The sequence below is a fragment of the Pleurodeles waltl genome, chromosome 4_1 (assembly GCF_031143425.1).
Source record: "Pleurodeles waltl isolate 20211129_DDA chromosome 4_1, aPleWal1.hap1.20221129, whole genome shotgun sequence".
NCBI lineage: Eukaryota > Metazoa > Chordata > Amphibia > Caudata > Salamandridae > Pleurodeles > Pleurodeles waltl.
This window is the reverse complement of record NC_090442.1, coordinates 922,949,882-922,975,270: the sequence shown is the minus strand read 5'-3', so window position 1 is coordinate 922,975,270 and position 25,389 is coordinate 922,949,882. Positions and strand designations below refer to the sequence as shown.

Sequence of the window (25,389 nt, the reverse complement as noted above, 5' to 3'; positions counted from 1 at the left end):
ATCCTCTGCCACCCAAACTCTAAATCAAACCCTTAGTATATTTTCTACAGAAAGGCAAAAAATGATGCTGTGGCCAGCAAAGGTCAGTTAATACTAGATATGTTGAGTGTGAGTTCCCACCAAATCCTTCTTATTTGAAACCAAAATCTCTGATCATGATCAAGTTGGATTCCATAGCCACAGAGCTTGCCTTATCTCTATGGACATGTTTTTGTCTTCTCACCTTGTCAGGTGTTACCTCTGGACTTAGCCACTGTTGTGAGGTTACAAACTTTGAACAAGGAGAAGCTGAATGCTGTGACTGGGCCTGGGCATCTCCCAGCCTTCATTGTGATGTTCAGCTGAAGCCTTTTTATTCACCTCAAACATCTATGAACAAAATATGCTTGAAAATCTCATCCATCTTGGTTGTGCATTTCCTCTGTAGACTTTGCACTTTGACCCAGTCAATCAGAGGTAAAACAAAAAAAACACTTCTCTGTAGAAGTTGTAACACTTCTTCCTAGCCACTCCTACAACTTCCATTGTTCCATTGTATATGGAGCTGCTCCAAGGGACCACGTCTCACTCCAACCAAGTCTCCAGAAGGAGACAGCCATTCATCAGCCTTTTCTGTCCCCAAGGCTAACAGTAGGCCTGCAAAATTATATTTAGGGAGCCCCTGAGTACAAAAGAACAGCATACCATACATCAGTCCTGGTTATAGGAAGAGCCAGAATGAACAATCATTATCTTTCATTAAACCACCATTGTCTGTGTCTTTACCTTGGACAGTTATGTTCTTGGGTCTCGTTGTGGGACAATCTACCCTGCCCATTTTTTCAGCAGTTCATATTTGCTTTCCTTCAAATTCTCCCAGAGTACCCAACTCTGCGGCCTATTTAAGATAGAAGGACCCATGTGTCTGTGTCCGGAGTCGCTAAACTCCACACAAGGGGGGGCTTATGGAAATGAGGCTAAACCTCTGCCAAATTTCACCTGACTGATCCTGGAAGCAGGTTCCGCTTAAATGGGAGGAGAAACAGGGTGGCTGGGAGAGCTCTTAAAATAAAATTCTGCTTCACACTGGACCACTTTTAATGTAAGCATGTGAAAGAGTATGGTCGCAGTCTTATGTTCTGTGATGGCATCTCTGTTCTGGTTCACTCGCCTAACCCACATTCCAGGAAGGTAGCTAATAATTACTGCTCTCAGTCTTCCTGCCAGCAGCGCCAACAATAATGTGCATGAGCTGCAAGGTATTTCAATTCACATCACTTCTCATCAAAGGGATAATCACTGTCAGGATGGAAGAGACCACCAAAACTGAATTAATAACCACTACATCTCACATGAAGCCACCACCTATACACTACATTTAGAAAAAAATCTATGGGAACAATTGACCTAGATTCTCATTAAGTAGTAACTTTCAAATTCAAAATAGGCCTTCTTCTTAGGTAAAGCAAAGATAGCCTATACCGTGAAAATAGCACTTTGCTGCAAGTCATTGTAGGGAAATACTATAATAAATATTTAACATGTCCCACTTTTACAAATTAAGTATCTATCTTTGTGGGTTACAATGTGCAGTTAGCGGCAATGCATCTACTGGGTAATGAGTTTCTTGGATACTTTTTTTTTTAGCAATTACTATGTAAACAATGTTTCCATTCAAGGCAGGTTATTATACTCAGAGGTGACTGTGCTGCAGCGTTTCATGCTACTATACACAAAGATCCAGCTTATTTAGTATGCAGTTCAATATGAAAGACACACATACATGGTCAGAAGAAACATTAAAAAAATTAATTGTAAAAAGAAAACTTTATTAGTTTAGTGAGTATCACAAAAAGTGATGACTGCATTTATTTTTATGAGGAAATATAAGAGATAGGCTGTACTCAGATGGGCTGAGAGTTTGCATTTTTTGTGAAAAATTGGGTTTCTGGCTGAAGTGGGTGTGAGCCCGTCTCAAGCAGCAGCCACACTCCTTTGTCAGGGTGAAACACAAAAGTCACTAAATTAACTTGTGCTTAAAGTGTGGTAGTGTGGCACAAAATCAATCGGGCTTAACTAAGAGGCAATGTGTAACATATTTAGGCACCACTCTAACAGCCGTAAAGTGAAAACATGACACGCGAAAAATTCCACACCTAGTTATAAAAATAGTTCAATAAAATAAAATGGCACCAAAATAACACAAATCTCGTCAGAAGAACTGGAGATATGCAATTTCAAATATTTAAGGCATAGAGCATAAAACTCAAAGCACCACTTGTGCCTTTCTGGTTGTGCAAGACCAGGTGATAGTCAGAGGTTCAGGTCAACCACAAAGGAGTAAGGGCTGGATACAGGGACTGGGTAAGTTCAGCTGAAAGCGCTATCAGCTAAAGTTCAGTGTGAAGGGTCCAGATTGATGTGGAGGAGGCCACAAGGACCAAGGAGAGCATCAGGTCACAGATGGTCATCTCTGTAGCATGAAGAGCAGGCCAGGTGTCTTGGATAGTCATCTCTGAGGTGTGAAAATCCTGTCAGGAATTGTGGACAATAATTGCTGGAGCTTCACACTGGCAGACATTGCAGGCTGTTGATGCAGTAGAACGAAACGCAGATCTTATGTTGCTGGAGGTCACTCATGGTCACAGTAGCAGGAAGAGTTGAGTTCTCTGGAACTTCACGTTGGCAGTCTGTATGATCTTGCAAAAAGTAGCCTCATCTCTGTTGCAAAGAGCCCAAAACTTCATGATTTCTCCTTTTCTTCCAGGAGGAGCTCAACTGATGTCACACCAAGGGTCCATGACCTTGGGAACACCTCTTAGGGATCAGAAACACACTTCAGCAGAGGCCAGCAGAGGCCAGCAGGGCTCAGGCAGGACTAGTTGCAGGTCTAGTGCAGCAGGCCAGCAAGGCAGCCACAGGGAGGCCTTTGGAACGTTTTGAATCCCTGTACCTCAGAAAAAGGAGGTCAGCTATTTAACCCTTGGAGTCACTCAAGTAGCCTGGGAGGAAAGAAGCATGTCCAGTCTTCCTTCTCAGATGACAGGGCATGGCTCAGGCAGTAGGACAGTCTACTTACAGCAGGGCAGCCCTTCTTCTGTAGTGTCCACAGCTCCAGGAGCTTACTGAAGAGTAGTATTCCCATTTTTTATACTTGGTGCTAGCTTTGAAATATAAGAAGATTCTGGTGTTTTTCCCCCACAAAGGCATTTGGAATTTCCAGCCTCCCTGTATTGGTCTGTTTGCAGTGGCACTAGGCTAGTGTGAAGATTTTTGTTTGGGAGCTGAGGTTCTGTGTCTGAAGTGCAGGTTGGACTGTGCACAGCTCCCCAACCCAATCCTCCCTTGGATGGTGCAACCTGCCAACATCTGGGCCCTCTATTATGTGGCTGTCTATGAGGAATATTGAATGGTCAACTGCCAACTCCATCTAGTAATGCGACCCCGAATGAAAGCTGCAGGCACCAAATAGTTAGAAGACGAAAATACCAACTTCATAGAAGTTGCATTTTCAGAAATAGGACTGAAAATTCGACTTTTCCTAAACAAGATGGTTTAAAATTATTATTACTCAGACACCTAATAATTATATCTTCTCCCATACAAAAATTGCAACTTATTAAATGTTATCCTATGGGAGGGGTAGGCCTCACAGTCTTTCACTACCAGGGAATGTAAAACTTAAAAATACAGCCCCAACTTTTTAAATACAATGCACCCTGTTCTATAAGATGTTTAGGTCCCACCCTAGGGGTAACTTATTATGTTTTAAAACAAGAGAATTAGGCTTGGCAAAAGGTTTACCTTGGGAGGTCAAAATAGCAATTTTAAAACTGAACACACAGGCTGCCATAGCAGACAGGTTTTCAAAGGATACTTGAGTGGGTGGTATCATAAGTGCTGCAGGACCAAACACAGCATTTAATTTATAGACCCTAGCTACTAGTTGTACCACTTTACCAGGGACTTATAAGTAAATTAAATGTACCAGTTGGGTGTAAGCCAATTTTACCATGTTTAAAAGAGAGAGCTCAAGGACATTATCACTGCTTGGCAGCAGTAAAGTGTGTAGTCCTAAAAACCAACAAACCAGGTTCAGAAAACAGCAGGGGGGAAGGTAGGATGTTTGGGTTGCTAGTCCAGAGAGGGCCAAGTTCAACAGTTTTGAAACATGCTTTGAGTGGTTTCATGCAGGTGAGGTAAGGTGATCGCAGAATTTGTTCTGTTCTGTGTTGGAATCTTAGGTTGCCAATGGAAGTGAAATGGATGAGGGAGCTAGAAAGAAAACTGAAAATCAATTGCTTATAGCCTGTTATCAGTTTATGGCCAGGTTTTGGAAGTGATTCAGTCAGCTAGATGACAATAATCGGACACAAGTTTGGAGAGGTTGTATACATTTCAAGTTGTTGAAAATGTGAGAACCTTGCCGGGTGAGAGTAATAGGAAAGATCCACTAGTAAAATTTAGCAAGTTTACCCAGAAAGTAGAGAGTCAAATAGTGCTTTCAGTCAAAAAGAATGAACGGTTGGATCTTTTTGTACATTAAGAACTTGGATATATGTGCGCATCAAGAACTCTCATGTGGATGCATTCTTCTCTTCTTCATTGTTTTGGGAATTGGGTATATTTTAGTCATGCATTAGTATTTTACTAAATGTGCTGCAACAGGTTTTGGGACCAAGGGCCAGATGTAGGAAACAGTTTGCACGTCACAAACAGCGATTTTTGCTGTTTTCGACGTGCAAACTGTACTATGCAATGCACAAAATCCGTTTTGTGTTTCGGTAACCTGGTTACCGAATCGCAAAACGGGTTTGCGAGTCACAATTAGGAAGTGGAGTCCCCTTCCTAATTGCGAGTCGCAGTGCAATGCCAGATTGCTTTGTGACCGCGAACGTGGTCGCAAACCTACTGCAGTTAGCACCCATTTCAAATGGGTGCTAACCCATTGGCAAAAGGGAAGGTGTCCCCATGGGACCCCTTTGTGAATGGCATTAAAAACATTTTTCCAGAGCAGACAGTGGCTATGAAAAAAATGAAACAAAAACGTTTCACTTTTTAGTTTTTTAATGCATCTCGTTTTCCTTTAAGGAAAACGGGCTGCATTACAAAAAAAAAAATGCTTTATTTAGAAGCAGTCACAGACATGGTGGTCTGCTGTCTCCTGTGCCGTGAGACAGTAAAATTGCATGCATGAGAAACTGCATACGGAAACCTGGTTTTCACACGGAGCAAAATTAACACATGTAAACATGTAATCATTTTGCTTCATCTGACTAATAATCGGATCTAAGTGGATCCTTACCACAGAAGCTTTTTCAAGTATTTGAACAGGTATGTCCATCTATGCATGTCTTTTTAAATGTATTTAAATTCCAGCATTCAACATTGAAATAAAGAACGACACCACTGATTCGTACCAACACTACCACCAGAATATGCATTCAATGTCCCCCACTTTGAACAAGCCTTAGTCTACTGTTATTCTTTAGCTGTGAAGCCCTTTCAAGTTCCTGTGCAGTAACCTTTACAGAAAGAGGACTATTTGTGGGTGCCAGCTTTGTTAGCTAGTGAGTGAATATGCAGTAATGAACATTTATATGTTTAGATTTCAATTCATAAAAGAATTATCTATCTTTATCCATCATTTTATTTTCAATAAAGGTGCCACTTTCCATGTTGCCTGCAGTATTTAAAATAGCACATTATGTATCACATGGAGGTGTGCAATTGTTGCAGATTACCTGCCACTAGGCTGTCTGGAAGGAATATGCATGGACCAGACCCAAAACCTATGCCTGTTACTAGAAATACATGAAGCATTCTCTCATTGCAACGTTGTCTAGGTTCTGTTGCTCAAGGCACCTTCGTACTCTTTCTGCTGTGACAAAACGGCTTCTAGGTCACTCTTTAATAAGATGCAACCTTGAAAGTTGTTAATAACCTGGAAATCACTGCGGCCTCTGGAAACTGTTCCAACCCACCATAAGCCACAGAATGTTCATTTCAGATTAGCGCACCTGAGTAAGGGTTATTTATAAGATAGCACTCTTTCAACAGCTTATTTTAACTCTGTCTGGTGTGATGAATTGGATTCAGGAGCAGTGGAACTCAACTGTTTCACCATCACCAAGCAAATAATTATGAGCATTGCAAATCTTATTGCCACATTTACATGGTTGAATCCTTTCATTACCTTTGGAGTAGTGCAATTTAGACCTTATTGTTTACACGTTATTATTGCGCAAATACTCATTTACATTTGACATTAAATTTACTGTGTGCCTTAGTAATATTAACATGTGTGAACACTTAAACGCGTTGATGAAATGTAACCACTGAAAGATTGAAGCTTTATAAACATGCACACAAATGTTCGTTTAAAATGCTTACATGTAATCATTATTCATGTTTTATATTTACGTACTAAGGTGTATTTACCGAAGTTAACAAGTATTTCTCATTCATGTTTAGCATTTATTTTGATTAGGTTTATGTATGAATGTACAAACACGTTTTTGAAATGCACATTTAGGGGGTCATTATGAGTTTGGCGGTTCCAAGACAGCCATGTTGATGGTGGCAGTCGTACCAACATGTTGGCAGAGAAGACAGCCAAATTTTGATCATAGCCGTCTACACTACAGAATACAGCCAATTCACCGCCAGTGCAGTCAGGCCGCCACAGACAGCATGAGGCACCTTTAGGGTGGCAGAGACCATGTTCCCACCAGACAGATTATGAAATTGCACACCAACAAGGTTTCCACCGTGGTCACACCACCACGGAAATCCTGGCAGAAACCAACAGTATAAATAGAGAAACTCACCTTCAGGAAGCCATACCCGTCTGGAACCGCCATGAAACCTGAACTAGACGTCTTCCTGCAGCTCCTGCTCGCCCAATGAATCCAGAATGAACAACAACGACTACAGCAGCAACCGTGAGTACACACACTTACCTATCACTTTCCATTTATGCCAAGGTCACGATGCACACACAACATACAAACATGGTACGAGTGGTGATGGTGATACATACTAGTATTCCTACACTGACACGCACATTCACACACAACCACATACACACAAACTCTTAGTACACACACCACCGCCAACACACACTACCAAAACACACACTGGGCCATACACATACAGCATCGGCACTGTCAAAGATAACAACACACAACAACAGCTAAGTATACAACTACGCAACAACCGCAACATCTCATACGCACCATCAACACTCCAGAACATACTCTCCCACCTGACAATGCACACAAACATAATGTAACAACACCATTGTACCAACACACAGTCATAGAGCTATACAACATGCCATCCATCACACCATGCAAACAATTCACACAGCGGTTGAGACATATCACCACACATGCACGCACGCACACAGTACAACTACACAAAGGCATACCACAAACTAAATAACAAATGCCAACACTAACAAAACACACAAAACCAACATAATGGAATGTCCCAAACACACACAATCCCAACACACCATACCCAACAATCATAGCGGGACAAATGCAAGGCACACACACACAAGAGCAGCTCAGACACAACTGGTAGCACAACCACAAGACACAAAACACACTCAAACAGAAAAGAAAGCAGCCAAGACCATGACAAACACGAGGAATGAAAGGCAAGACGAAGATGTAACTTTCGGTTTTCCAGATGTATGTATATTAGGAAATATAAATATATTAATAAATAACTATACACAATAATAATACACTGTCTTTAGGCCAGTCCAAACAAGATCATGCACAATGCACAAATGGCATATTAGAGTGCTCCAACTTGACTCCTGACTGCTAATCAAACTCTGCGGGTAGGGGCATCAAGGGAGCAGGCATGCACTTCAGGGATTAGGGTGGTGATGGAAGGGGGGTTGGGTTTTAGTTTGAGAGGGGGGTCTTTGGGCTTGGGATTGGAAAGGGGCTTTTGACGTGGCTTAGGGGAGGGCTTGGAACACTTTGGAAGGGTTGAATTCTTTGTAAGGGAGGGACATGGGTAGTGGCAGGGGTGGCGGCAGAGGACTTGGAGGTGGTAGGGGTATACTTGGGGAGGGAAACGGATCATTTGGGGGCCGCATGGGGTGGGAGAGGAGTAGGGAAAAGGTTCAACTCCTAGAGGAAAAAAGTCTTAGACACACAGGGACGATCATGGTAAAAGGGTTTGGAGGGTTTGGGAGTGGAGGGAGAGGGAGGGCTTGTAGGAGGTGTCTTGGTGGTTGGTTTGGCTGCATGTGTGTGCGAGGAATGCTTGTGTGTTCTGGGTGTCTGTTGGGTGGATGAGCATGGGAATTTATGTGTCTTGTGAGGAGGGGGTGGAAAAGAGGGGCAATGCCGTGCTGGATGGGTAACTTTCTGTTAGAGTGGTGACTGCAGGTATGGTTGATGTACTGCATGTGGGTGTGTCTGTGGTGTCTGTGGGTGTGGCGACTGGGGTGGATGTCTGTGGGTGTGCTATTGTGCTGACTGTGGGTAGGATAGGTGTTGTGGTTGTATTGGTGAATGTGGGTGTGCTGTCTGCAGATGTGTCAGGTGTAGTGGGTGTGTAGGTGGGGTGGCGGGGGAGTCTGTGCAGGTAGTGGCTGTTGGTGTGTCTGCAGGTGGGTGCTGTTTGAGTGCATGCTGGTGGTGGGTCTTGTGGTGCTTGTGTTTGTCTGCGGAACCCTTGGATGTTGAGGTGGATGCAGGCTTGTCTGTCTGTATGCGCTGGCTGGGACGGGAAACATCGGTGTGGGATTTGGAAGAGGAAGATTGAGGGGGGACGGAAGACAAACGGTGACTGGCTGCTGTCAGTACGGAGGCCAGGGCCTGAAAGGATCTCTGTAGGCCAGCCAGTGCATTGTGAATGCCCTCTAGGAACACATTGCTCTGTTGTATCTGAGTTGCCAGTCCGTGGATGCTATTCACAATGGTTGACTGACCCACAAAGATCAACCTCAGGAGGTCAATAGCCTCCTCACTGAGGGCAGCAGGGCTGACTAGGGCAGGGTCAGAGGTGCTTGCAGCGGAGGAGACGCCCACCCTCCTGGGTGAGCGGGCACGGACAACTGGGTGGGGAGCTACAGGGAGGGCGGTGGTAGTAACTGGGTGGTGAACAAAGATAGTGCTGTGGTGGTCCCAGATGTTTCTGCCACCACCAGGGAGGGTCCACTAGAGGAGTCCAAAGACGATGATGCGCATGATCCGGTCTCCCCGGTGGCACTCCCCTCACCCTCCGGGCCACTGGGTCCCTCGCTGTCACTGGTCGCAGCACTCTGGGTCCCATGGCCAGCAGCTTCCCCACTCACTTGTGCCCCATCTCCTTTGTCTGCCAATGCTGATGCACACAAATAGAGAGAGGGAGAGGGAGAGAAAGGGTTATTATATTCCTTACATACACACATTTAAACATGCACAATTGTAGGTAAACATCTCCAGGCTAGGCAATCCCCATTGGCATTACACATATCCTACATCATGTCACAGCATGTTACAACTATCCAACCCTTAATGTCAACCCTCAAACCCACATCTGATTCCAAGTAGGTTTGCACGACTGAAGTAATCATATTGAACACCTGTAAAACCATGTCAGCAAGCTACTGATGCCCTGCTACAAGTAGGAATATCAAGCAGATTCCAGATCATATCTCTCTATACTCCTATCACCTATTGGAAGAGGAGGTGAGTGATCACAACACATCATGCATGTCCTTAGATAATACCTGAACACCTGACCAGTCCTTCCCAAATAGTAATGTGCCTTGATAGTGTAGACTACACTATTCATAGACCACACAGCACCTGCAATACATATCACATGGCTGGCTGACTCCTTATACATATATGGCAACATGGGTACCTAAACTGATGAAGCTAGAACAAGTGGGACTCCTTTCAGGTGACAAATGATGAGTAGAATACAAGTCTGGAGTACAGGCATGGCATGACATTCACACATTCACCAAGGGACATTGGCTGACACAAAACACAGATACACCACATCACTGAATAAATTTATGTGTAGCTACATTGGCCTACAAAGCACACATGATACATTCACACACAATTACTGAGTGCAATCTCATAACTACACTTCACACAGCCACAATTGACATCATAGGCCAACTACCATTCCAAATTACATGCAGTAACAGTTCCAGGACTTCACAACATGAGTAAACAACATTAATCACACCATACCTGACTAGAGAGTCTATGTACCTAGCTCCAGACTACAAATATTGCACACCAAAATGACGTACACATGATGTACAGATGGACCTGCATGACTGCCAGTAAATATACAACATTTTCCATTGAAATAAATACCTGCTCAAGAAATAGTGGTTCAAAAATCCCATTACATCATGGACACATAAATATTGCTATCTAGAACCCTCACAAGACTGGACACATCAGCTAGGTCAAGAGTAGCAAAGATTGTCCCACTTCATATTTTGTAGCCACAAGTAACCATTGAGACATGATGTAGGCAGCATATTACCCAGGTTGCTAAGGAATTGGTAGGGCATTGCCATACATCGCATTGACATAGTATATCATAAAAGACAAACTCTGGCAGGGAACTCACCTCCTCTAGAACCAGCCCATTGGGACAGAGAAGAAATGCATCACATGGGTGAGCATGATAAGTCTAAATACACAAATCAGACACCCAAAGTAAAATATCCTATTGTTGCACCCTTCACATGCACCAATGAATGGAGATGAACGGACAATGGGTGTACATCAATAAACACAGACATGAACTGTCCTACACAGGCCAGAACTGTGCTGTGATTAAGATGGAAGCCTCACATGTAGTTCATACCTGACCCAGTGCTAGTTATGTATTGTGCCAAATAACTGAGTCACCCAGTTGACACAACAGGTGATCAGCACAGCTGGGAGTGGTCAGACACCTTGTAGCCACTAACGCTTATATGCAGATGGATGGAACAGGTTTGAGTCAACGGGTATGGTAAAACACCAGGTCACATCCATAGGAATTGCACGATAGTGCAACACATGTGGCATTGACATTTGAGCATCTCCACATGCAGTCAGAATGATGTCTGGATACAGGAGTCCAAAACTTACACATAGCTAACCATGATGCCAGATCTACTTCTCCTACATTGGCAAGGTGGTACCAACTGATTCCCACTAGTCTACAAACATTTGTCAACTACTACAATGTCACAGAAGTTAAAATGAGACCGTAAACACCATACAATCAGAGCCAATTACGAGGAAACAGTCAGTACCTACCCCTTTATGGCTGCTGTGCTGCACTCAAATGCCCATCCACCTCAGGGTAGGCCACTGCCAAAATGGAGGCCATTAGGGAGGTCAGGGTCCACTGGCACCCCTCCCTAGTTGGGAGGACATCCCCAGCTGGGCATCCGCGGTCTTCCAGGCCCTGTGTCTCAGATCCTCCCACCACTTGCACCAATGGATGCTTCGCCAGGGTCCGCACTTGCTTGGTGATGGCATGCCAGATCGCTTTCTCCTGCATGGATGACACAGACAAAAGGAGAAAATCATGTGCAGCTGTCCCATAGCAACAGGGGATGACAATACACAAGTGTAACAACAAGTGAGCACACATACCCATCTTTTCAGCACACACGCCTGCACGGTATGCCACATGCCTGTATCTACACCAACAACTGTTCACATAGCTGACTCACCATAACACACATCACCAATCACACATGGCTGGGGCATTAGACTCACCTTTTCCTCTGATGCCCCATGTAGCTGTCCAAACAGGTGTAGGATCTCCTCCACCATCTAGCTGGTGTAAGTAGTACAATACTCATACATGCTTGAAATATGACGTGATGTGCACATTGCAGGTTTTCACAAATGGTTTGGTGCATTGTGGGAGTCGCAGTGATATGATTAGGCTGTGGTATCAATGCCCTTGCAAAAGGCTGTAAGGGCAGCAGGACTGTGTGGGGTGGTGGCATGCAGGAGAGGGGCATTGGGTGATTAGCAGGTAGGTGTAGGGGAACAATCAGTGAATTAGAGGGTATTTGAGTGATGAGGAGGCATGCAGGACACAACAATTGTGCGACATTGACTTTGAGGGTACTTGTCAGATTCCAATCCTCCAGGTATTCCAGTCAGGCCCTCTAGAAGCAGTACCTCCAAGACCTTCTCCTCCTAAGTCCCATAGCAACAGGAGGTGGAGGAGATGGGGGCCCACCACCAGTTTTGTGCACAACTATTTGGTGTCCCGATGTCATGGATCATGCCTTCCCCCAAGGGTCATTCTACCTCTTCATGATGTTGTCCCTTGTGTGTGGATGGCTGCCCACTGAGTTGACCCTGTCGACTATTCTTTGCCATAACTCCATTTTCCGGGCAATTGATGTTAGCTGGACCTGTGCTCCAAACAGTTGTGGGTCTACCCTCACAATTTCATCCACCATGACCCTCAACTCATCGTCGGTGAATCGTTGGTGCTTTGTGGGGACATGGTTGTGATTGTGTTGACGGTGTGGGGGTGTTGTGTATGGAAGGGTGCAGTTTTGGTTGATTCATGGGGTGCAGGTGGTGCGTGGTGAGAGATGAATGGTTGTTGTGAAATGTGTGTGCTCATTATGTGTGCATTGTGTTGGTTTCACTGGTGTATAATGCATGTGATGTGTGTGTGCCTGCTCTCTGTTTCTCTGTATTGAGGTTTTTTGCTGCGGATTGTGGATTATGTGGGTGTGTTGTAATATAGTGGTGTGTGTAGGTGTGTCTGGTGTGCTGATGTGTGGCAGGTTTGGGGTATTCAAACTGTCCAATGTAGTGTTGTGTTCTCCCAGTGTCAGTTTCTGACTGCGCTGGCTCGCACTGCCAATATTTTTTCACCATAGAAGAACCGCGGTCGTAATCTGGTGGGCGGATTTGTGACCGGCTGGTGGTACTGGTGGTGGAACCGCCTCTTTCCCGCCCACCAGTGTCCTGGAGGTTTCCGTATTTTGCCCGTTTTTTGGCTATCTTTACGGTGAGGATCGTAATACGGCGGTCAGATGAATGCCAACATGCCGGTCGTAATGAGGCCCTTAATGTTGATTAAAATTAGCCTAATTAAAGGCCCTAATTTCAAAATGTGTTTTGCTTGGATAGTGTGTTTTTTTCTGTTGCAGGAACATTTCAAGGCTTCATTAGCCAGAGAAAAGAAGTATTGCCATATATATTCATTTAGCTGATAGTAAGGCCTGAGAAGAAATTTGTGGCAAGAAACATAAAGACCTAATGAGCAGCTATTCATCGCATACCAGGAACAGGGGCTATTTAAGGTTGCAGTAACTGTCAGAGTTCTATGGAATGAGAAATTCTGGTGATGACTGGTTCCTGGTGGGGGCGGAATAGCTATGATTGATGCTGAAAGTTCTGTTTGTTTTAATGAATGCTTATTCTGTTAGAAATTAAGATAGATTCCCTTATACTTTGGAGGGTACAAACACTTTGCTGACACCTTCTCACATTTCCATGTTTCCCTAAGATTTAATTCAACCAATCCTCATTCCTAACTTAGAACTCTGATTAGATGATTTTAGAATCATTTCATGTTTAGGAGAGAGAGCATGGGGTTTCTTTATGGAGCACCTACTTATAATGGTCAATTTATGTTTTCTGTGGTTGTTATGCTTTGTGTCTTAATCTAATGAGACTGAACTGACTGCGACATTTCAGTTTGTCAATTGTAATCCTATATCTTTTTAACACTTGCATGATGTGCATGTAGATTGGATTGAGTAGTGACTGGACATAAAACTACTTAACTTCAGTCACCGATTCCTAGTCCTCATCATGTGACCAAACAAGTTTCTTGAACTTTGACTTGTTTATTATTGTTAATTCCCTCGACATCTCAATCAACTTTTAAAAAAATCATCAGATGAGAGATTGTAAATCATGTCCCTTAGTGCACTCACCTTCTTTACCATTAATATTAGAATTAATAATAATTTGTTTTTATGAAGCTCTCAATAACGTGTATATGTTGCTTCAAAGCACTGTAAATAAGACATGTTGCTACTAACTAATTTAATGGCACTTATTTTTGGTTTAAACTTCGAAAATTCAGATGTCTACAATTGTTAAGGTCAGGCGTTAACAGTTTCAGCCATAATATGGTATAAACATTACATCACAACATCTCCTTCTAGACATAATAAAATAAATGATTACAGATGGCCTAAAAGTTAGCCATTAAATATTCCCACAGTTAACTATCAATGCTAAAAGTAGCACCTCAGCTTTAATGTTGAAGCACATATCACCCCATCACTATCATCTTTATTGATTCAATGTGTTATTGGTAGTATATTATCACTTTAGTAATGGGTGCTTGCTCCTCTATTGGTTAATAAATTAAACATTTACATATATAAACAAGTACCTTTAATTTGGAGTCAAAAATAAACATTTTACACAAGTGCTACTAATAACCGTTATTTAACTGCTCTTTACTTGGCTACATCCATTGTTGTTGATAGCGATTGAGAGGACTGATGGATCAAGCTTATAGTCAATAACATTTCCTTATATATCTCTAGTATATCTTAGTGGTATTACAATATAAAGCTCTCAATTCACAAAGATTTCACTACGAATAAGATTGACTCACTTGGCTTGCACCTTGAATGCAGGACTAAGCCAGGGGTAGAAGTAAGTCACTGCAACATCTCTGTGAATTGGGACCCGGGGCTCTCATTCTCAGGTGGGATTAAACCCCAATAGGATGGTGCGAGGGGCATCAGCTGAATAAAGATTGCAAATTTCACAGGAAAACTGTGACCCCCAATTTCTTTCGCGTGGGCATATCATCAGGAAAAGCCTGGCTAAAGTTTCAGAGGAAAACCTTGGCAATTTCTGCTGAAATTGGGTGCAAAACCTCATTAGGTAATACAAATATTTTCCTGCATCTCAGAATTACTGATCCCATGACACTATCAGTAAGTCTGGGTGAATGAACAACGCATCAGTGTTCTTAAGTATTCTGAAATAAGAGCCAAAGACTTTACGACAGAGGTACATTTTGGACCATGGGAAAGAGGATGGGAGTGGTGACTAAAAGCTAAACGACGGCTCATTGACTCGGCTCATTGACTGAAGCATTGAGATCTGCAAGTAAGCTACAATTTCAGACGTTAACTGTAGCCGATGTGGTTCAGCCAGTCAGCCTTCATACAACTAGTACCACCTAAGAGGGCACTAGATAACCCTATTATTATCAGTACTACAAATAAGCAAAATATTGGTTGCCAACTATACATAAAAAATCAGTTATTACATGACAATTAGGGTGTGGGGTGACTTCAAGAGGTATGGGGGCAACATGAATTAGGAGTAAAAGGCAGGTTGTAAAACAAGGACATAAATGGTGAGAAAAAGTTGTTGAACAAAACGTTCTTGAGTGATCAATAATGTGAGATGTGGGAGGACACATAAGAATGATCTACAGAGCTGAGGATTTTCTGGTTCAAAGTACGGAATTGTTAGGTTATGTTGTGGGCAAATGTTAGCCAATCAATACTGGCAGATATTGAAATGTATTGAGAGTGGCCAATGATTTCTTGTTTTATTTCCAGTGTTCTGGAATGTAGTACATATTTTCACATATCAGTAGAACTCATGAATGATTATGCTGTATCTCAATACAATAAGCTATATTGATGGACTGAACTGTGGCAGACAGTAGGTCTGATCACCAAAATAAAGGTGACCTCATTATAGAATTAGATTGTTAACAAAGTGGCCCATGTATGAAAATAGGGGCAGTTTGGAACTCTTAAGGTTACACTTTGTAAGGGTTTTGCATGGTACGGAAGACTTAATCCATTTTATCTTGCTGCAAGCAGAGTACCTGCATTCAACATTGTCTCACATCATTGATACAATAGTATCCTCACCTCTCAGCACCCTTTAGTTTAGATAGCATCTTGCAGAAGCTATCATTACTGACAATAAATTACCAGGAGAGCTTTGCACTGTGATAATATCCACTAACTTGCAACATTGTTGATATCTCTCAATATTCTAATTACATATAGTTTCTCACCACTAATGATCCATATGAGTGCTGCAATACATTGTATATTCTGACGGCTTTTGCTCCCCAAAGATGAAAATACTGCAAGGAAGACTGGAGTTGCCCATTTCTTCAAAAAAGATGTAGAAGGCAAATAAAATATCCTAGGTAAGCTGTGCACAGAGCACAATAAAAGGAAAGACTCAATGGTCTACCATCCATGCTACTGGACTAAAGGTAATCTCAATGGAGTTTTACACTACAGTCTAATTTAGCTTTCATTGAGCCTAGGTGCTGCACAACGTTTGAAGCAAGGCACTGTTTCAACCACATTGCCTACTCATGAAATGTCTCCTACCTGGTTGGTGGATCTGCTTTTGGAGACAATGTAAGTCTGCCATGCAAATGCTGATTGTAGGCCTGAGTCACAGGTTTGTCCTGAAGAAAAACCACCCAAAACGATGCTTTGTTATTGTGAAAAAACATTCCCTTGACCTCTACATGAGTTGGGAGAATACCTTCTTCCTTTAAATGACCAAATCTATATTCAAAGTGATCTATTTATCGGCTGCAAAATGTTCTATGGTGAAGACACTAATTGCTAATTAACAATTTATGAGACCATCAAGGAAAGCAAACAGTCCATTTATATTATAAGACAACGATTGAGAGTAATCTCAGCAAATGGAAATATGGACTACAAAGTACCCATAAAATAAAACTTGTTCATAATTCACACATATAGTCAATTGAGTACAAACTCTATATTTGAAGATTTTACAGTCAAATGTATATATAATGTATTTAAGATGTGGATAATAACAAAAGAAACCATAGGTCCATCCCTTCTCCCAGCTTTATTTAACTTATGATTATTTTGAGGGTTAGACTACTAGGGATTTTACATAAGAGTAAGATTGCACTGTTGGTAGTCCAATGTTCTTTGACCAACAAAGAAAATAAGTAACAAACTCCTACTGCAGTTTGTGTGCCAAACAGGATTACTATGTTTTATATTTTAATCCAAACTAACCTAATCTAAATGGAATTAAATACAGACTGTCCGACTATATAAGGACATTGCAAGTCACTGAAGAGTTCTGTGACCACATACAGGAAGGAGGCCGAAAGCTGTTATGTTTTAAGGCCATGGAACTCCGGGGTAACTTGCAATATCCTTAATATGTAAAGCAGCAGGTAATGTATTCCTTATAATGCATGGCACACCCTCACTACTCCCACGAAATGCTAAAAAAATCCTTATAGTGTTTCTTGTGTAAAATTAAACACATCAAAAAGCACAAAAAGCATTTGCATATTTGTTGCAAAAGATATTAGAGTCAGTTTAATTTAAGTCGGATTTTTTAAAAAAGCTTTAGCAAAGAATGTGTAGAAACAAGCATAAAGATTCTATGATTCCTAGAAATACCTGCGGCTTGGAAAAGTAAAAGTTTCCCAAAAATGTAATAGAAATTGGTGGCTGAGTAGTTTTGGTGCATGCTAAACCAGTATCAATAGCAACAACTAGAGAGAATACAATAGATACAACATTTTAAACAGACAATGTAGATTTTCCTAGTAATTTATGACTGAAAGTCTTAATTTTATTAAAGACACGGAGGCGAATATTATGCGTTCTTTTCTTACTTTAATTTAAACAGCAGCAGTCAAGAAACTACAACTCCCAGAAGGGTTAGCTAATGTCTAACCAATGGGAGCAAAACAATAACTCGAACTGGACCAATAGGAAGGGGCCATAAACCATAGAGAGCACCCTTGACTGCAAGCAGCCCTCTTTTCTTGAACGAGCAAGTCAAATAGAGTCATGGAACAAAGGATAAATAAGACCAACAATTGCCAGAGATAAAGAAATGGAACACAAGTCTTGAACCACAGCGATGAGCCGAAAGGGCGATGGTTGAGGAAGCTGATCCTGTACAGGTTGCGATGACGCCTCCAGAAGTCTCTTCTTGAGGATGGAACCGATTGAGCTAGCGGCGTTACCCGGAAGCTGGAGGCAGTGCTGGAGTCGCTGGGAGGGAAAGAAAAAGTACAAATTAATAGAAGTACTGTGGTGGGATAATATTCACCTCCGTGTCTTTAATAAAATTAAGACTTTCCGTCATAAATTACTTGGAAAATCTACATTTTATGACAAGACCGGAGGCTCTATTATGCGCGTTTAAAGCTGGTCAATAACTAAGGAAGAAGCAGTTCTAACAGGTTTACAATAGAAAGTTTTGAAAACATTATCGTTCGACCAGTCTGCCGACCTGAGAATGTCCTCTAAAGTGGACCCAATGGCGAAAGCTTTTTTTTTTAGGCCATAGCTCCCCTGGAGGAATGTGCTCCAAAAACTGAAATATCTATTCCCGCTAGGGACATAATCAATTTAATCCAGCGGGCCAAAGTTGCCGAAGTCACTGGATTGTGGGGTTTTCGAAAAGAGATCAATAATTGATTGGAAGAGGACGTTCTCAGGTTAACGGTTCTTTTTTCATATTCTTTTAAACAAAGACCTACACATAACTTTGGCTTGTCCGGAAACAAAGGGTAGAAAACTGAATGTAAGTTAGTTTTGGTGCGTTTGGAAATGTGAAATAGGACCCCTGAAGGTAAGAATTGCCGGGCAAAGACATCTAGGGACCTAACGTCCAAAGTCCTTTTTATAGAAATTAAGCATAGCAACATGGTAAGCTTAGCAGAGAGCATTTTGAGAGAAAGGCTTGGGTTTTCTGGCCAGGAGAGGAAGAGATTTAAAACTAAGGAGACGTCCCAGATATATGAATACTTCGCAGTAGGGGGTTTGGAGAGCTTGACTCCTTTCAGAAGACGACAGATTAAAGGGTGAGACCCAATAGGGTTGCCGTCAATATTTGAGTGGTTCATGGAAATAGCCGATCTGTAAAGATTTATTGTGCGTTATAACTTACCTAAGCCCGCCTGGGCGGCTAGGAAATTAATAATAAGACTTAGATCCGCTGAAAAGGGATTGGAACACTTTCCCAGACACCAGCTTGACTAAAGAGCCCAAGCTGATTTATAGGCTCTTCTCGTGCCAGGTGCCCATGCGTTATTGATGAACTCTGAAGCTTCTGCCGAAATAGTATGGGTCTGTTGGGTAGACCGGAAATGAGCCAGGCTGAGAGTGTTAAAGATTGGTCGAGAATCAGATTGTGAGGGCGATCGAAAGGATCTAGAATGAGGGATGGAAATGTCGGGAGTAGAATAGGAAAATCTACTGTCAGCTCGAGTAGGGGAGGGAACCAAACCTGAGATTGTCAAAAGGGGGTTAGCAGGACGAGGGATGCCTTCTGGCGTCTGACCTGGTTCAGAACCCTGTTGATCAGGATAAAAGGAGGGAAGGCATAGTTGAGGGAACCGGACCAATCTTGTAGGAAAGCGTCTGTAGCCAGAGCCAGTGGATCGGGGCGCCAGCTGAAAAAATGGGGAAGCTGAGTGTTGAGTCTGGACGCAAAGAGGTCTATTTGGAAAGGACCCCATTTCCTTTCTATCTGATGAAAGACAGACTGGTGTAATTTCCAGTCGCTGGAGTCTGTGAGGTGGCGAGAATGCCAGTCTGCATTGGAGTTCAATGATCCCGGTAGATATTCTGCTAAAAGGGAAATTTTGTGGGACAGGCAAAAATCCCAGAGACTCTTGGCTAGTAGAGCCAGCGGTCTGGACCTGGTGCCCCCTAGACGGTTGATGTAACGCACCGCTGATATATTGTCCATACGGAGCAGAATGGAGCATCGTGCTCTGTTTTTTGTGAAACTTTTGATCGCAAAGGAGCCTGCAAGAAGCTCTAAACAATTTATGTGCAATCTGGACTCCTCTGTGGACCATATACGGCCAGTCGATATCGAACCACAGTGGGCGCCACAACCCGTGAGACTTGCATCTGATTCTAACACAAGATCGGGCACAGAGGGGAAGATGGATCTGCCGTTCCAAGCCTCTAAATGGGATATCCACCATTGGATTTCCATCTGGGATTCTTGATCCAGGGAGACGAGGTCGGAATAAGCCAGCCCTCGCCGAAGATGAAGGATTTTGAGGCGCTGGAGGGCGCGGTAGTGGAGGGGTCCTGGAAAGATGGCCTGGATAGAGGACGAGAGAAGGCCGACGACCCTTGCGAGGGCTCTGAGAGAAATAACATATTTTTGAAGAGTTAAGATTAGTTCTTTTTTTATTGCAGACACTTTGGAACGGGGAAGGAACAGAGCGGCCGAAACTGAATCTATTTGGAAACCCAGAAACTCTATTTGTTGACAAGGTAGAAGAACTGACTTTTCGTGGTTTATCATGAAACCGAGATCTGAGAAGAGAGTGGATGTTATCTGTAGGTGAGATAGTAAGGATGATTTGCTCTGGTGCATGATCAAAATGTCGTTGAGATAGTTAATCAGTCTGATACCTAGGGAGCGAAGGAAGGTTACGACCGGTCTCAATAGTTTTGTGAAGCACCAGGGTGCGGAAGATAGGCCGAAAGGAAGAGAGGAAAAGTGATAAGTTTTTGAATTCCAAAGAAATTGCAAAAACTTTCTGTGAGAAGGATGAATAGGAACAGTCAGGTATGCGTCCTGTAAGTCTAGTCTGACTAACCAGTAGAACTGGAGCAAGATATCCCTGAGATGGGTAATGGTTTCCATCTTGAAGTGTCGGTAGATGACAAACTGATTGAAAGATTTCAGGTTGATTACTGGTCTTAGCTTTTTGTTCTTTTTGTGGACGAGGAATATAGAACTGGTGAATCCGGATGGGTCTGGCGTGCAAGAATGGATGGCGTCTTTTTTTAAGAGAGATTGTATCTCTAAAGAGATTAGAGAGGACATTTCCAGAGAAAACTTTGGTAGAGGAGGAAGACAGGATTGGAGAGGGGGAGAAAGGAGTTAGATCTGATATCCCTGAACTGTTGAGAGTACCCAAGGATCTGCAGAGATTGACTTCCACTTTTGGAGGAAGAAGCGTAGGCGACCTCCTACGGGAGGGCCAGAAGGTTGGCTTACCTTGATTAACGGGCGGTCTGGAGAAGCGCTGGCCACGGCTGCGGAAACCCCTAGCTCTTTGTGGGTAGAAGTGGGGTTTGAACTCATGAGAGTAGGAATTGAAGGAATTGGCATATCCTCTTGAGCCTTGATTCCTGTATGTGCAGCCGGTAAAGCGGCTCCTACCTCTACCGGCCCGGGAAAAAACACGTTGGTTAAAAACTTTTTTGAGATTTTGTTGGGCTTTGTCCAAGGATGAAAAAGTCGAAACGAAACGGCTAACGTCTTTTATGAAGTTATCATCAAAGAGTTTCCCGTCGGCCTGAATGCCGGGGTCTCGAGTGGCCAAGTTGGCTAACTTGGGGTCCTTTTTGAGAAGAAGGCCCTTACGCCTTTCGAGGATAATAGCCGAGTTCGCATTGCCCAAAAGACAAAAGGCTCGCTGAGTCCAAAGGGAAAGATCTAAGGGATCAATAGACGATTCCTCCAACCTGGCTGATTCAGCTATGTCAAAGATCCTTGCCAGAGGGCCTACCACGTCCAGGAGCTTGTCCTGACAAGTGGTCCAGGCCTTGTCCACTCTCTTACGGGGATCCTTACCGAATTTGGTAAAGAAAGTGATGAGAGAGTCATCAATAGTTGGGGTTGCTGTAATATTGGAGTCCAATGATGGTCTGGGGCATTCTGATTTTAATTTGGATCTGGTTTGCTCATCTAAAGGAAGGCGTAGGCGGGAAGTGATGTAATCACCTACATGGTCTAACCGAAGCCATTCTGTTGAGTTAGGATGGTGAATGAGGGATGGATCAAACATGGGAACACCCTCTGAGTCGACTACGCTGGTAGAGGGACCACCTGCCGTAATTTTGATGCGTTTGGGGGAAGGTGGGGAAAACGTATCATCCGGATTGTCAGACTGAGATAACTCATCCATGTCCTCATCGTCCGTGTCCAAAATGTTTGAAATCACAATCTTTTTAGGTACAGTAATATCCTTCAGTTTAGATTTACATTTTGATTGAGGTGCCGTATTTTTGGTGGAAATCCCCTCCTTTGAAGGAGGCCTGGGAGGAATCAAGTCCTCAGTCTGGTGTGAGGCAAGCTCACTTCCGTCTGTGCGCCTTTACGTGATTTGGAAGATGATAATTTTCGTTTTCTGCTTTCCCCTGCAGAATGGGCCATATATTTGGACACCATGGACATGACAGAATTTTCGATATTTTTTGACATTTTTTCCATAGACGCTTTCATAGCGTGTTTTACAGAGGACTGGATAAATTTATTCAAATCCTGTTTAAAGGATTCCTCATCCTCCTCAGAGGCAGACCTTGAGGGAGAACTCCCCGATTCCATGGTAAAATGAAATTATTGTGGGCAGAAATACGAGAAAAAACTGGTCCCAGAAATGTGTTGTAGGAATACCAAAGCAAGGATGAGAAAGGGTTAATAGGAGCAACACGCTCCGAGAACTAAAATGTGGCTCCTCCCCAAGGCGGAGACCTGAAGGGGAAGAAGTTCAATTGATACGCGAAGCGGCACCAAGGAGCGACAGCGGAATGAACGCTGTCCTCTGGGGCCGACAACGCGTGAAGCCGCTTTGTAAGGAAAGCGGTGGCAGACAAGAGGAAGAGAAGCCGAGGCGAAGCCGCGCCGGACCGGTAAGGGCTTCCTTGTCAGACGCGCGTTAAAATGAGACGCGCGCTGACAGAAGCAAAACGAACTGCGCAATGGAACGCTCGGCGGAGCGCGCGCATGAAAGACCGATGCTGGAAGGGGGGGAAGAGAGGGAAAGAAACGGGATAAAGCCGCCGCGAAGCGGTAAAAGCAATAGGGAATTATACACCGAATGCATAAACAGTAAATTACAGTAAAACTCTAAATGCCTTAAATATAACAGCTGAAAAATCAATAAATACGTATGAGACGAAAAGGAGAGTACTTATCTTGACTGCGAGCAACAAGAAAAGAGGGCTGCTTGCAGTCAAGTGTGCTCACTATGGTTTAAGGCCCCTTCCTATTGGTCCAGTTCGAGTTATTGTTTCGCTCCCATTGGTTAGACATTAACTAACCCTTCTGGGAGTTGTAGTTTCTTGACTGCTGCTGTTTAAATTAAAGTAAGAAAAGAACGCATAATAGAGCCTCCGGTCTTGTCATAAAATTGGTGCTCAAGGGCGAATGAAAGTCACCAAATTTTCTTCAAGGAAGACAATGTCCTTATGGTAAAAGGGTAATCCCGAGCACTCTGAAAAAATTCAACTCTTGTATGAAAAGTCTTCTTGTGTTCCTTATTCATTAACAACAGTTATCATATTCTATGTTGCACTTTTCGCCACAAGCAAACCAGCATGTTTTTTGTCTGTGGATAATTATATTCCAACTGACTTCATCAGGACTAGAAAATCAAGATAGGAACTGCATGTTTCACATATCAAAAATATAATTAGCTATGTGATAAATCAATCAATAATATTCACAAAATAAAAAAATCATGCATAATACAATTGAGCATGCAGGTCCTCTCCGACACAATTCTGTGTATTACTTTCTGTAGTCACAGGGAATTTGGTGGTGGTTTGCCTTGTTAACCTTGAAATATTGATTAGATTGTAATGTTTTATTTTGTTGATTTTCTAGACCTTAAATACACTACTAGTATGGATTCTTTCATTTAATGATATTATGGAAAGATAAAACAGCTGATATTGATTTTCTAGACCTTAAATACATTACTATGATGGATTCATTCATTTATTGATATTATGGAAAGATAAAACAGCTGATATTGATCAAGATTTATATTTGTGAAAAGTTGTGATTTGTGGAGCCCCACCCTGCACAATGATTCACCTATTTATTCTATCTACTTTTTCAGGATCATTGTGCAGCACGCATTCTCATAGCATACCTACTCTGCATACAATTGGATCTTACTAAGCTACAAATAAAATCTATGCCTATTTCTGGAAACTGCCCTTTCAATATTAAGAGATAGATGATGACAGAGTTTCTATTTTTCTTAAATTCAACAGGTCATAACAGACCTGTCTGGGTCCTGTAGCCAGACTACCCACCATTGTGGTGAGCCTGAACATTGATTTTGCACTGGTCCCTCATGACCTCAAGTAACCTTTTGGCTGCTATTGACTTCTAAGCCCTATTTTACATTCATCTCAAAGAAAACCTTTCCTTTGCTTCTTTTTATTAGATTTTGCCATTTCGGTCTTATTTTTCTCAGACAAATATTCCTTATTTTTATAAACCTGTGTGGATTTTTGTAGGTGTTTTCATTGTTTTACTCTGTGTGTGAGTCTTGCACAAAATCTTTGCACATTGCCTCTTTCGATAAGCCTGGCTGCTCTGTGGCAATCTCCCAGAGGGGGAGCACAGGTGTTCTTTTAATGTGTACTTAACTTACCCTGACTAGAGTGGTGGTTCCTACCTAAACTGGGTGCACATCTCAGCCAGTCACGAGTCCCATTTTTAATACTGTTGATCAGCATTGAGGAACGGACTTGTATTTGTGCAATACCATATAGTAATTCATTGTTGACTGCAACGCTATACTGAAACCCATACAAACCTTTTTCAATTTTCCTTAATCTGACATCTTTAGATTTTTCCAAAGTCCTTTTGCCCAAATTCCATTTTTCTCTGCAATATCTGTGGTTCAATCTGGCAAGATGAAATTTGGGCTGGCCAACCTGGAAGCACACACTAGCTCTGCTCAAGGTGTTCTCCAAGGAGAAAGAGGTGCTCCAAAAGGTAAGTACCAAGAAGGCAGCGCTTTAGAAAGCCTTGAGAGCATCAGCAGAGGATCACCAAGAAGGATAAGACAATGATAGGGATCTGTGTCTGGGGATGGATCAGAGAGAGACCTGACAGAGGTTCTTGACATGCAGCCTATGGAGGGGGGGTAAATTTCCTTCCACTGCCAGTAGTCCACTCTAAAGCAGGCAGCAGTGTTTTCAAGGAGCCTGTCTGCAGAGGAGCTGATGGGCAAGATGGAGGAGAGGAAACTCAAGGTAGAGCTTGCCAAGCTTCACAGGGAGTAAGTCCATGCTAAGGTGGAATAAGAACAGGCTCTTGAGGAGAGGAAGCTAGCCATGGAGGAAAGGAAGCTTAGACTCAGAGAGATGAATATCAGATCCCTCCAAGTGGGGGCCAGCAACAACAACAGTGTCTGCAGTGTCTGCACGAGTCCAGTTGTCATAGCCCAAAGATATGGTGCCCAGTTACAGTGTGGGGGATGACATAGGTAAATGGTCGGCAGTCTATAAAGTGGCTTTGAAAGTGCACAGGGTCTAAGATGATTTATGGGTGGGTAGTCTTTGGTGCTACATGCCCACAATGGGGAGGGACACAG

The 25,389-nt window shown here is 42.8% G+C and overlaps 1 protein-coding gene across 10 annotated transcripts in view; it reads right to left on the bottom strand.

Moving 5' to 3' along the window:
- Positions 1-25,389, bottom strand: part of MAGI2 (membrane associated guanylate kinase, WW and PDZ domain containing 2) — a 2,755,167-nt gene that overhangs the window by 77,167 nt on the left and 2,652,611 nt on the right. The window contains exon 21 of one of the 10 annotated variants that reach the window (XM_069229701.1): positions 17,790-18,067. The exons of the other annotated variants lie outside the window; for them this stretch is intronic. Coding sequence (XP_069085802.1) covers positions 17,849-18,067 — 219 coding nt within the window. The 3' untranslated portion in view covers positions 17,790-17,848. Of the gene's footprint in view, positions 1-17,789; positions 18,068-25,389 lie in introns of those variants that run through there. 10 annotated transcript variants of the gene reach the window in all.